Source organism: Salvelinus alpinus, chromosome 4 (assembly GCF_045679555.1).
Source record: "Salvelinus alpinus chromosome 4, SLU_Salpinus.1, whole genome shotgun sequence".
Classification (NCBI taxonomy): Eukaryota; Metazoa; Chordata; class Actinopteri; order Salmoniformes; family Salmonidae; genus Salvelinus; species Salvelinus alpinus.
This window is the reverse complement of record NC_092089.1, coordinates 91,561,836-91,575,190: the sequence shown is the minus strand read 5'-3', so window position 1 is coordinate 91,575,190 and position 13,355 is coordinate 91,561,836. Positions and strand designations below refer to the sequence as shown.

Genomic DNA, 13,355 nt, shown 5'->3' with positions numbered 1-13,355 from the left:
CCATGTGTATGTGACCAATAACATCTGCTGACCATGTGTATGTGACCATTAACATCTGCTAACCATGTGTATGTGACCAATAACATCTGCTAACCATGTGTATGTGACCATTAACATCTGCTAACCATGTGTATGTGACCAATAACATCTGCTAACCATGTGTATGTGACCAATAACATCTGCTAACCATGTGTATGTGACCAATAACATCTGCTAACCATGTGTATGTGACCAATAACATCTGCTAACCATGTGTATGTGACCAATAACATCTGCTAACCATGTGTATGTGACCAATAACATCTGCTAACCATGTGTATGTGACCAATAACATCTGCTAACCATGTGTATGTGACCAATAACATCTGCTAACCATGTGTATGTGACCAATAACATCTGCTGACCATGTGTATGTGACCAATAACATCTGCTGACCATGTGTATGTGACCATTAACATCTGCTAACCATGTGTATGTGACCATTAACATCTGCTAACCATGTGTATGTGACCAATAACATCTGCTAACCATGTGTATGTGACCATTAACATCTGCTAACCATGTGAATGTGACCAATAACATCTGCTCACCATGTGAATGTGACCAATAACATCTGCTCACCATGTGTATGTGACCATTAACATCTGCTAACCATGTGTATGTGACCAATAACATCTGCTAACCATGTGTATGTGACCATTAACATCTGCTAACCATGTGTATGTGACCATTAACATCTGCTAACCATGTGTATGTGACCAATAACATCTGCTAACCATGTGACCATTAACATTTGATTTGATCTGAGCTCAATTTCGAGTCTCATAGCAAAGGGTCTGAATTCTTATGTAAATTAGGTATTTCTGTTTTTTTTTTTTTATATATATATACATTTGCAAAAAAAAAATCTACAAACCTGTTTCTATTTGTCATTTATGGGGTGTTGTGTGTAGATTGATAAGGGGGGGGGGAAATGTATTTAATGCATTTTAGAATAAGGCTGTACCGTAACAAAATGTGGGGAAAAGCCAAGTGGTCTGAATACTTTCCGGATAACGCTGTATAATGTATGTCACACTATGTCTCTCCAAGATATGTGCTGATAAGATACCAAAAGAGACTCTTTTCTGTCTCTTAAATAAACAATAATAATAATAACAATAAAAACAATACAGTTATTTAATATGTTGGCTGCTACTGTCTATAATCCTGTTTTTATTTGGTTCATATGACCTAAGAAGACAACAGTCCCCTGGACTATATAGTTCATGGCTCGTAGCTATACAGAACGTGTTCGGCTGGAACTCTCCCTTTGTGTATATCTCTATATGTTCCTATATAACCTTTTTATATATTCCTCTGGTCCTATAGGACAGTCGGCCCCTGGACCCGGAGTTCCTGCTGATGGACAATAACCTGAATGGTACGGCTCTAGCAGGACCCAGTGCTTTCCAGATCCCCTATCTCATCAGGCAGAAGATCTGCAGCAGCCTGGATACACCTTGTCCCAACGGGGCCGATTGGAGACTGTTGGCCCAGAGACTCAAACTGGACAGGTAACGAACCCTAACCACCGACCCTAAACTAGAGACTCAAACGGGACAATTAACTAACCCTAACCCTAACCCTAACCTTTGGGAGAGTAAACAAGGCCCTATGTACAGTGCATTGGGAAAGTATTCAGACCCCTTGACTTTTTCCACATTTTGTTACGTTACAGCCTTCTTCTAAAATTGATTAAATTGTTTGTTTTTTCCCTCATCAATCTACAGACAACACCCCATATAATGACATAGCAAAAACATTATTTTTTTCATTTTTGCAAATGTATTACAAATAAAAAACTGAAATACAACATTTACATAAGTATTCAGACCCTTTACTCAGTACTTTGTTGAAGCACCTTTGGCAGCTATTACAGCCTAAAGTCTTCTTGGGTATGACGATACATGCTTTGCACACCTGTATTTGGGGAGTTTCTCCCATTCTTCTCTGCAGATCCTCTCAAGCTCTGTCAGGTTGGATGGGGAGCGTCACTGTACAGCTATTTACAGGTCTTTCCAAAAGATGTTCGATGGGGTTCAAGTCCGGGCTCTGGCTGGGCCACTCAAGGACATTCACAGACTTGTCCCGAAGCCACTTCTGCATTATCTTGGCTGTGTGCTTAGGGTCATTTTCCAAACTTCTTCCATCTAAGAATGATGGAGGCCACTGTGTTCTTGAGCACCTTCAATGCTGCAGAAATGTTTTGGTACCCTTCCACAGATCTGTGCCTCGACACAATCCTGTCTCGGAGCTCTACGGACAATTCCTTCGACCTCATGTTTTGGTTTTTGCTCTGACATGAACTGTCAATTGTGGGACCTTATATAGACAGGTGTGTGCCTTTCCAAATCATGTCCAATCAATTGAATTGATCACAGGTGGACTCCAAGTTGTAGAAACATCTCAAGGATGATCAATGGAAACAGGATGCACCTGAGCCCAATTTCGAGTCTCATAGCAAAGAGTCTGAATACTTATGTAAATAAGATATTTCTGGGTTTTTTATATCTAAAAACGTGTTTTCGCTTTGTCATTATGGGGTATTGTGTGTAGATTGATAAGGGAAAAGTATTCAATTCTAGAATAAGGCTGTAACATAACAAAAATGTGGAAAAAGTCAAGGGGTCTGAATACTTTCTGAATGCACTGTATCGGGCTAAAAGATTGGTTTGGGACTGGGCCTAGGTATAGAGATTCTATATGGTTTGGGACTGGGCCTAGGTATAGAGATTCTATATTGGTTTGGGACTGGGCCTAGGTATAGAGATTCTATATTGGTTTGGGACTGGGCCTAGGTATAGAGATTCTATATTGGTTTGGGACTGGGCCTAGGTATAGAGATTCTATATTGGTTTGGGACTGGGCCTAGGTATAGAGATTCTATATTGGTTTGGGACTGGGCCTAGGTATAGAGATTCTAAATTGGTTTGGGACAGAGCCTAGGTATAGAGATTCAATATTGGTTTGGGACTGGGCCTAGGTATAGAGATTCTATATTGGTTTGGGACAGAGCCTAGGTATAGAGATGCAATATTGGTTTGGGACTGGGCCTAGGTATAGAGATGCAATATTGGTTTGGGACTGGGCCTAGGTATAGAGATGCAATATTGGTTTGGGACTGGGCCTAGGTATAGAGATGCAATATTGGTTTGGGACTGGGCCTAGGTATAGAGATTCTATATTGGTTTGGGACTGGGCATAGGTATAGAGATGCAATATTGGTTTGGGATAGAGCCTAGGATTATAGATTCAATATTGGTTTGGAACTGGGCCTAGGTATAGAGATTCTATATTGGTTTGGGACTGGGCCTAGGTATAGAGATGCAATATTGGTTTGGGACAGAGCCTAGGATTATAGATTCAATATTGGTTTGGAACTGGGCCTAGGTATAGAGATTCAATATTGGTTTGGGACTGGGCCGATGCCTCTCCCATTTAACATGACTCAGCACAGCTAATTTGGGCCAGTAAATTTCTCATTTAAATTAGGCTTATTTTAAACAGGAAAGAATCAGAGAGAAAACCCTGATCAATTACCTTCCAATGTAACTTCTTCTTGGTAATGAAGTCTATTAGCTACATTTGTCTCATCAGCTGGATTTACCTTAATTAATTACACATTGGATTGGCTCAGTACAGATCCAATTATCCCTGATTGGCTCAGTACAGGTCCAATTAGCCCTGATTGGCTCAGTACAGGTCCAATTAGCCCTGATTGGCTCAGTACAGGTCCAATTAGCCCTGATTGGCTCAAACTAATCCATTCCCATTTATTTCCCTTAAAGACACATCTCTTCTGTTGGGTACAGGGGAAATCTGGGATCAGTACGTCCATGTTCTGACTTTAAAATGAACGACAGACCTCTTTGATAGAAGGAGTTTTAATCCATCTAACATGGATGGATCCTACTGATGTAGCCCTGCAGCTAATCTAGTCACGTGTGTGTGTCTCTCGCTCTCTCCCTCTGTGTGTGTGTGTGTGTGTGTGTGTGTGTGTGTGTGTGTGTGTGTGTGTGTGTGTGTGTGTGTGTGTGTGTGTGTGTGTGTGTGTGTGTGTGTGTGTGTGTGTGTGTGTGTATATATATATATACACACAGTGGGTAGAACAAGTATTTGATACACTGACGATTTTGCAAGTTTTCCTACTTACAAATCATGTAGAGGTCTGTAATTTTTATCATAGGTACACTTCAACTGTGAGAGACGGAATCTAAAATCCAAAAATCCAGAAAATCACATTGTATGATTTTTAAGTAATTAATTTGCAATTAATTTGAAAGGCTGTTTCTCCCTACTATACAGACCAGTGTGGAGTGAAAGGCTATTTCTCCCTACTATACAGACCAGTGTGGAGTGAAAGGCTGTTTCTCCCTGCTATACAGAACAGTGTAGGAAAGGCTGTTTCTCCCTGCTATACAGAACAGTGTGGAGTGAAAGGCTGTTTCTCCCTGCTATACAGAACAGTGTGGTGTGAAAGGCTGTTTCTCCCTACTATACAGAACAGTGTGGTGTGAAAGGCTGTTTCTCCCTGCTATACAGGACAGTGTGGAGTGAAAGGCTGTTTCTCCCTGCTATACAGAACAGTAGGAAAGGCTGTTTCTCCCTGCTATACAGAACAGTGTGGAGTGAAAGGCTGTTTCTCCCTACTATACAGAACAGTGTGGTGTGAAAGGCTGTTTCTCCCTACTATACAGAACAGTGTGGAGTGAAAGGCTGTTTCTCCCTGCTATACAGAACAGTGTGGAGTGAAAGGCTGTTTCTCCCTACTATACAGAACAGTGTGGAGTGAAAGGCTGTTTCTCCCTGCTATACAGAACAGTGTGGAGTGAAAGGCTGTTTCTCCCTGCTATACAGAACAGTGTGGAGTGAAAGGCTGTTTCTCCCTACTATACAGAACAGTGTGGTGTGAAAGGCTGTTTCTCTCTACTTTACAGAACAGTGTGGAGTGAAAGGCTGTTTCTCCCTACTATACAGAACAGTGTGGTGTGAAAGGCTGTTTCTCCCTACTATACAGAACAGTGTAGGAAAGGCTGTTTCTCCCTGCTATACAGAACAGTGTGGAGTGAAAGGCTGTTTCTCCCTACTATACAGAACAGTGTGGTGTGAAAGGCTGTTTCTCCCTACTATACAGAACAGTGTGGAGTGAAAGGCTGTTTCTCCCTGCTATACAGAACAGTGTGGAGTGAAAGGCTGTTTCTCCCTGCTATACAGAACAGTGTGGAGTGACAGGCTGTTTCTCCCTACTATACAGAACAGTGTGGAGTGAAAGGCTGTTTCTCCCTGCTATACAGAACAGTGTGGAGTGAAAGGCTGTTTCTCTCTACTATACAGAACAGTGTGGAGTGAAAGGCTGTTTCTCCCTGCTATACAGAACAGTGTGGAGGGAAAGGCTGTTTCTCCCTGCTATACAGAACAGTGTGGAGTGACAGGCTGTTTCTCCCTACTATACAGAACAGTGTGGAGTGAAAGGCTGTTTCTCCCTGCTATACAGAACAGTGTGGAGTGAAAGGCTGTTTCTCTCTACTATACAGAACAGTGTGGAGTGAAAGGCTGTTTCTCCCTGCTATACAGAACAGTGTGGAGTGAAAGGCTGTTTCTCCCTGCTATACAGAACAGTGTGGAGTGAAAGGCTGTTTCTCCCTACTATACAGAACAGTGTGGAGTGAAAGGCTGTTTCTCTCTACTATACAGAACAGTGGGAAAGGCTGTTTCTCCCTGCTATACAGAACAGTGTGGAGTGAAAGGCTGTTTCTCTCTACTATACAGAACAGTGGGAAAGGCTGTTTCTCCCTGCTATACAGGACAGTGTGGAGTGAAAGGCTGTTTCTCCCTACTATACAGAACAGTGTGGAGTGAAAGGCTGTTTCTCCCTGCTATACAGAACAGTGGGAAAGGCTGTTTCTCCCTACTATACAGAACAGTGTGGAGTGAAAGGCTGTTTCTCCCTGCTATACAGAACAGTGGGAAAGGCTGTTTCTCCCTGCTATACAGGACAGTGTGGAGTGAAAGGCTGTTTCTCCCTGCTATACAGGACAGTGTGGAGTGAAAGGCTGTTTCTCCCTGCTATACAGAACAGTAGGAAAGGCTGTTTCTCCCTGCTATACAGAACAGTGTGGAGTGAAAGGCTGTTTCTCCCTACTATACAGAACAGTGTGGTGTGAAAGGCTGTTTCTCCCTACTATACAGAACAGTGTGGAGTGAAAGGCTGTTTCTCCCTACTATACAGAACAGTGTGGAGTGAAAGGCTGTTTCTCCCTGCTATACAGAACAGTGTGGAGTGAAAGGCTGTTTCTCCCTGCTATACAGAACAGTGTGGAGTGAAAGGCTGTTTCTCCCTACTATACAGAACAGTGTGGTGTGAAAGGCTGTTTCTCTCTACTATACAGAACAGTGTGGAGTGAAAGGCTGTTTCTCCCTACTATACAGAACAGTGTGGTGTGAAAGGCTGTTTCTCCCTACTATACAGAACAGTGTAGGAAAGGCTGTTTCTCCCTACTATACAGAACAGTGTGGTGTGAAAGGCTGTTTCTCTCTACTATACAGAACAGTGTGGAGTGAAAGGCTGTTTCTCCCTGCTATACAGAACAGTGTGGAGTGAAAGGCTGTTTCTCCCTGCTATACAGAACAGTGTGGAGTGAAAGGCTGTTTCTCCCTACTATACAGAACAGTGTGGAGTGAAAGGCTGTTTCTGCAGTACACCAGATACTGTAAGCTGATGTTTCACACTGTAATGTGAAAAACACATTCTAATCTCCACACAGTCCGTTTTGTATAATAACAATTGAACTGTATTGTTCACTGGTACAGTTTACTACCATCATTGTCTTAACTGTGGCCCTGTAAGCTGTGGCCCTGTTAGCTGTGGCCTTGTTAGCTGTGGCCCTGTTAGCTGTGGCCCTGTAAGCTGTGGCCCTGTTAGCTCTGGCAGCCTTTCACACACTGGCCCTGTGGCCCAGTAAGCTGTGGCCCTGTTAGCTGTGGCCCTGTTAGCCGTGGCCCTGTAAGCCGTGGCCCTGTTAGATGTGGGCCTGTTAGCTGTGGGCCTGTTAGCTGTGGGCCTGTTAGCTGTGGGCCTGTTAGCTGTGGGCCTGTTAGCTGTGGCCCTGTAAGCGTAAGCTGTGGCCCTGTTAGCTGTGGCCCTGTTAGCTGTGGCCCTGTTAGCTGTGGCCCTGTTAGCTGTGGCCCTGTTAGCTGTGGCCCTGTTAGCTGTGGCCCTGTAAGCGTAAGCTGTGGCCCTGTTAGCTGTGGCCCTGTTAGCTGTGGCCCTGTTAGCTGTGGCCCTGTTAGCTGTGGCCCTGTTAGCTCTGGCAGCCTTTCACACACTGGCCCTGTAAGCTGTGGCCCTGTACGCTGTGGCCCTGTAAGCTGTGGCCTTGTAAACTGTGGCCCTGTTAGCTGTGGCCCTGTTAGCGGTGGCCCTGTTAGCCGTGGCCCTGTTAGCCGTGGCCCTGTTAGCCGTGGCCCTGTAAGCCGTGGCCCTGTTAGCCGTGGCCCTGTTAGATGTGGGCCTGTTAGCTGTGGGCCTGTTAGCTGTGGGCCTGTTAGCTGTGGGCCTGTTAGCTGTGGGCCTGTTAGCTGTGGCCCTGTTAGCTGTGGCCCTGTAAGCTGTGGCCCTGTTAGCTGTGGCCCTGTTAGCGGTGGCCCTGTTAGCGGTGGCCCTGTTAGCGGTGGCCCTGTTAGCGGTGGCCCTGTTAGCTGTGGCCCTGTTAGCGGTGGCCCTGTTAGCGGTGGCCCTGTTAGCCGTGGCCCTGTAAGCTGTGGCCCTGTTAGCCGTGGCCCTGTTAGCTGTGGCCCTGTTAGCAGTGGCCCTGTTAGCAGTGGCCCTGTTAGCAGTGGCCCTGTTAGCTGTGGCCCTGTAGGCTGGGAGGTGATGTGTTGCTGTAGAATACAATACACTACATTCTCTCACCTGCCTGACTGTCTGTCTGTTTGATGTCCACACACACACACACACACACACACACACACACACACACACACACACACACACACACACACACACACACACACACACACACACACACACACACACACACACACACACACACACACACACACACACACACACACACACTCTGAATATAAGCTTGTAAAATAGTCTGAACGCTTTGTCATTCCTTGAATCCATTTAAGTGATTTTCACTGCAGTAGGTTAACAGGAGAGAGTGAAGAATTACAAAAGTCTAGCTGTGCTCCCTATGCAACCGTCCTCAAGGTGAAGCTGAAGGACTGACAGGCTTACTGGTCTTCCTCAACCTCTCCTCACACCCCGACCCCCAACCCTCTACCCTCAACCTCTCCTCACACCCCGACCCCCAACCCTCTACCCTCAACCTCTCCTCACACCCCGACCCCCAACCCTCTACCCTCAAACTCTCCTCACACCCCGACCCCCAACCCCCAACCCTCAACCTCTCCTCACACCCCGACCCCCAACCCCCAACCCTCAACCTCTCCTCACACCCTGACCCCCAACCCTCTACCCTCAACCTCTCCTCACACCCCGACCCCCAACCCCCAACCCTCAACCTCTCCTCACACCCCGACCCCCAACCCTCTACCCTCAACCTCTCCTCACACCCCGACCCCCAACCCTCAACCTCTCCTCACACCCCGACCCTCAACCTCTCCTCACACCCCGACCCTCAACCTCTCCTCACACCCCGACCCCCAACCCTCTACCCTCAACCTCTCCTCAGACCCCGACCCCCAACCCTCAACCTCTCCTCACACCCCGACCCCCAACCCTCAACCTCTCCTCACACCCCGACCCCCAACCCTCTACCCTCAACCTCTCCTCACACCCCGACCCCCAACCCCCAACCTCTCCTCACACCCCGACCCCCAACCCTCTACCCTCAATCTCTCCTCACACCCCGACCCCCAACCCCCAACCTCTCCTCACACCCCGACCCCCAACCCTCAACCTCTCCTCACACCCCGACCCCCAACCCTCAACCTCTCCTCACACCCCGACCCCCAACCCTCTACCCTCAACCTCTCCTCACCCCCCGACCCCCAACCCTCAACCTCTCCTCACACCCCGACCCCCAACCCTCTACCCTCAACCTCTCCTCAGACCCCGACCCCCAACCCTCAACCTCTCCTCACACCCCGACCCCCAACCCTCAACCTCTCCTCACACCCCGACCCCCAACCCTCTACCCTCAACCTCTCCTCACACCCCGACCCCCAACCCTCTACCCTCAAACTCTCCTCACACCCCGACCCCCAACCCCCAACCCTCAACCTCTCCTCACACCCCGACCCCCAACCCCCAACCCTCAACCTCTCCTCACACCCTGACCCCCAACCCTCTACCCTCAACCTCTCCTCACACCCCGACCCCCAACCCCCAACCCTCAACCTCTCCTCACACCCCGACCCCCAACCTCTACCCTCAACCTCTCCTCACACCCCGACCCCCAACCTCTACCCTCAACCTCTCCTCACACCCCGACCCCCAACCCTACCCTCAACCTCTCCTCACACCCCGACCCCCAACCCTCTACCCTCAACCTCTCCTCAGACCCCGACCCCCAACCCTCAACCTCTCCTCACACCCCGACCCCCAACCCTCAACCTCTCCTCACACCCTGACCCCCAACCCTCAACCCTCAACCTCTCCTCACACCCCGACCCCCAACCCTCTACCCTCAACCTCTCCTCACACCCAACCCCCAACCTCTACCCTCAACCTCTCCTCACACCCCGACCCCCAACCCCCAACCCTCACCCTCTCCTCACACCCCGACCCCCAACCTCTACCCTCAACCTCTCCTCACACCCCGACCCCCAACCCCTACCCTCAACCTCTCCTCACACCCCGACCCCCAACCTCTACCCTCAACCTCTCCTCACACCCCGACCCCCATCCCTCTACCCTCAATCTCTCCTCACACCCCGACCCCCAACCTCTAGGCTAGTTCCCCCCTCATCTTGAAGTGTTACACAACAACCCTTAAATCCATAGACAGTAGAGGATCAGGAAAAGGCCAATACATGGAACAAGCTACTCCAGATACCTCTGGGAGGAAGATACTAGACCAGCTGTCATCCTCCACATCACATACACTACTGAGCTAAAGGACTGGTCTGCGTCCCAAACCGCACCCTATTCAATCCCTATACGGTGCACTACTTCTGGCCAGGGTCCATAGGAAGTCGCATAGGGCTCTTGTCAAAAAAAAAAGTAGTGCTCTATATAGGGAATAGGGTGCCATTTGGGATGCAGGCAACATGTGAGGAAGGACAGGGGTCACTGCATTTAGGCCTATTGATTGGTTTCGGTTTGATCTGAAAAGGTCAAGGCCTGGAAGCAGAAAAGGTCATTTCCTACTTAAATGTCAACTTCCTTTCGGGGATTAAGGGATAAAGTTTCTCTGTGTGATTTATGTTGGATTAATGGCCCTTTTTATTATCAAATGCAAAACGGGGATCTGCACTGCTGAAGGGATAAAATGTCTAGAATGAATGGTTTGATGTATATTGTTGGCTTACAGTATAGTGTAGTATAGGTTAGTGTAATATAGTGCAATATAGTACACTGTGGTATGGCATAGTATAGTACAGTATATTGTAGTATAGTGTAGTGCACTATAGTTTAGTGTAATATAGTATAGTGTAATATGGTGTAGTATAGTATAGTGTAATATGGTGTAGTATAGTATAGCGTGGTATGGCATAGTGTAGTGTAATATGTTGTAGTGTAGTATAGTGCAGTGTAATATGTTGTAGTGTAGTATAGTGGGGTGTAATATGGTATAGTGCAATATAGTGTAGTATAGTATAGTATAGTATATTGTAGTATAGTACATCGCAGTAAAGTGTTGCAAATTGTAGTGTAATGTAGTATAGTGTGATATAGCGCAGTATAGTATAGTATAGTGTGGTATGGCACGGTGTAGTATAGTGTATTGTGGCGCAGTGTGGTGTATTGTAGTATAGTGTAGTATAGCGGTATATAGTATAGCGCAGTACGGTGTGGTATAGTATAGTGTGGTATAGTGTAGTATAGCATAGTGGTATATAGTATCGTGCAGTATAGTATAGTATAGTGTGGTACGGTGTAGTATGGCATAGTGTAATATAGTGTAGTTAGCTACAGTGTGGTATGGCATAGTGTGGTGTAGTATATTATAGTGTAGTAAGGTGTAATATAGTAGAGTGTAATATAGTATAGTATGGTATAGAATGGTGTAGTGTAGTATAGTGTAATATGGTATAGTATAGTGTAATCTGGCATAGTATAGTATAATATAGCATAGTGTAGTATAGTGTAGTGTAGAGTCGCATGGGGTGGTATAGTATAGTGGCGTACAGCATCGTATAGTATAGAAGTGGAGCATAGTGTGGCATGGTATAGTTTAGCATAATGTAGTATGGTATAGCATAGTATGGTATAGCATATAGTATATCATAGTATAGCGCAGGGTAGTATAGTGCAGTATAGAGTAGTATAGTGCAGTATTGTGTGGTACAGTATAGATTGGTGTAGTATAGTGTGGTATGGTGTAATATCATATATTATGGTATAATATAATATGGCGTAGTGTAGTATAGTACAGCACAATGTAGTACAGTGTAGTACAGTGTAGTATAGTGGTGTGTGGTATAGTATGGTGTAGTATGGTGTGGTATAGTGTGGTATAGTATGATATAGTATAATATAATATGGTATGGTGTAGTATAGTACATGATGGTATAGTGTGGTGTAGTATAGTGGTGTGTGGTACAGTGTAGTATAGTCTAATATAACATAGTACGATGTAGTATTGTGTGGTATAGTGTAGTATAGCATAACGTGGTATAGTGTGGTGTAGTATGGTGTAGTATAGTGTGGTATAGTATAGTATATATTATAGCATAGTATGTGGTATAGTATAGTATATAGTATGGGAAAGTATATAGTGTGGTATTGTATAGTATATAGTATGGTAAAGTATATAGTGTGGTATAGTATAGTATATAGTATGGGAAAGTATATAGTGTGGTATTGTATAGTATATAGTATGGTAAAGTATATAGTGTGGTATAGTATAGTATATAGTATGGGAAAGTATATAGTGTGGTATTGTATAGTATGGTGCGGCATAGTATGGTGTAACATAGTATAGCATGGTATATAGAACAGCGCAGTGTAGTATAGTATATCATGGTGTAGTATAGTATAGTATATCGTATAGTGTGGTATATCATGGTGTGGTATAGTATATAGTATAGTGTGGTATAGCATGGTGTGGTATAGTATAGTATATAGTATATAGTATATTGTGGTATAGCATTGTGTAGTATAGTATAGTGTGGTATAGCATTGTGTAGTATAGTGTGGTATAGCATTGTGTAGTATAGTATAGTGTGGTATAGCATTGTGTAGTATAGTATAGTGCGGTATGTCATGGTATAGTATAGTGTGGTATAGCATTGTGTTGTATAGTATAGTGTGGTGTGGTATATCATGGTATAGTATAGTGTGGTATAGCGTTGTGTAGTATAGTACGGTATAGTATATAGTATAGTGTGGTATAGCATTGTGTAGTATAGTATAGTGTGGTGTGGTATATCATGGTATAGTATAGTGTGGTATAGCATGGTGTAGTATAGTATAGTGTGGTATATTATAGTGTGGTATAGCATGGTGTGGTACAGTATATAGTATATCGTATAGTGTGGTATATCATGGTGTGGTATAGTATAGTATATAGTATAGTGTGGTATAGCATGGTGTGGTATAGTATTGTATAGTCTATAGTATATAGTATAGTGTGGTATAGCATTGTGTAGTATAGTATAGTGTGGTATAGCATTGTGTAGTATAGTATAGTGCGGTATGTCATGGTATAGTATAGTGTGGTATAGCATGGTGTAGTATAGTATAGTGTGGTATAGTATAGTGTGGTGTGGTATATCATGGTATAGTATAGTGTGGTATATTATAGTGTGGTATAGTGTGGTATAGAGTTGTGTAGTATAGTATAGTGTGGTGTGGTATATCATGGTATAGTATAGTGTGGTATAGCATGGTGTAGTATAGTATAGTGGGGTATATTATAGTGTGGTATAGCATGGTGTGGTACAGTATATAGTATATCGTATATTGTGGTATATCATGGTGTGGTATAGTATAGTATATAGTATAGTGTGGTATAGCATGGTGTGGTATAGTATATTATAGTCTATAGTATATAGTATAGTGTGGTATAGCATTGTGTAGTATAGTATAGTGTGGTATATCATTGTGTAGTATAGTATAGTGTGGTATATCATGGTATAGTATAGTGTGGTATAGCATGGTGTAGTATAGTATAGTG

The 13,355-nt window shown here is 44.9% G+C and overlaps 1 protein-coding gene across 1 annotated transcript in view; it reads left to right on the top strand.

Moving 5' to 3' along the window:
* The window catches only part of LOC139574675 (netrin receptor UNC5A-like), a 623,219-nt gene that overhangs the window by 605,617 nt on the left and 4,247 nt on the right, over positions 1–13,355 (top strand). Inside the window, exon 15 of the mRNA XM_071399451.1 lies at positions 1,372–1,556. Coding sequence (XP_071255552.1) covers positions 1,372–1,556 — 185 coding nt within the window. The remainder of the gene's footprint in view (positions 1–1,371; positions 1,557–13,355) is intronic.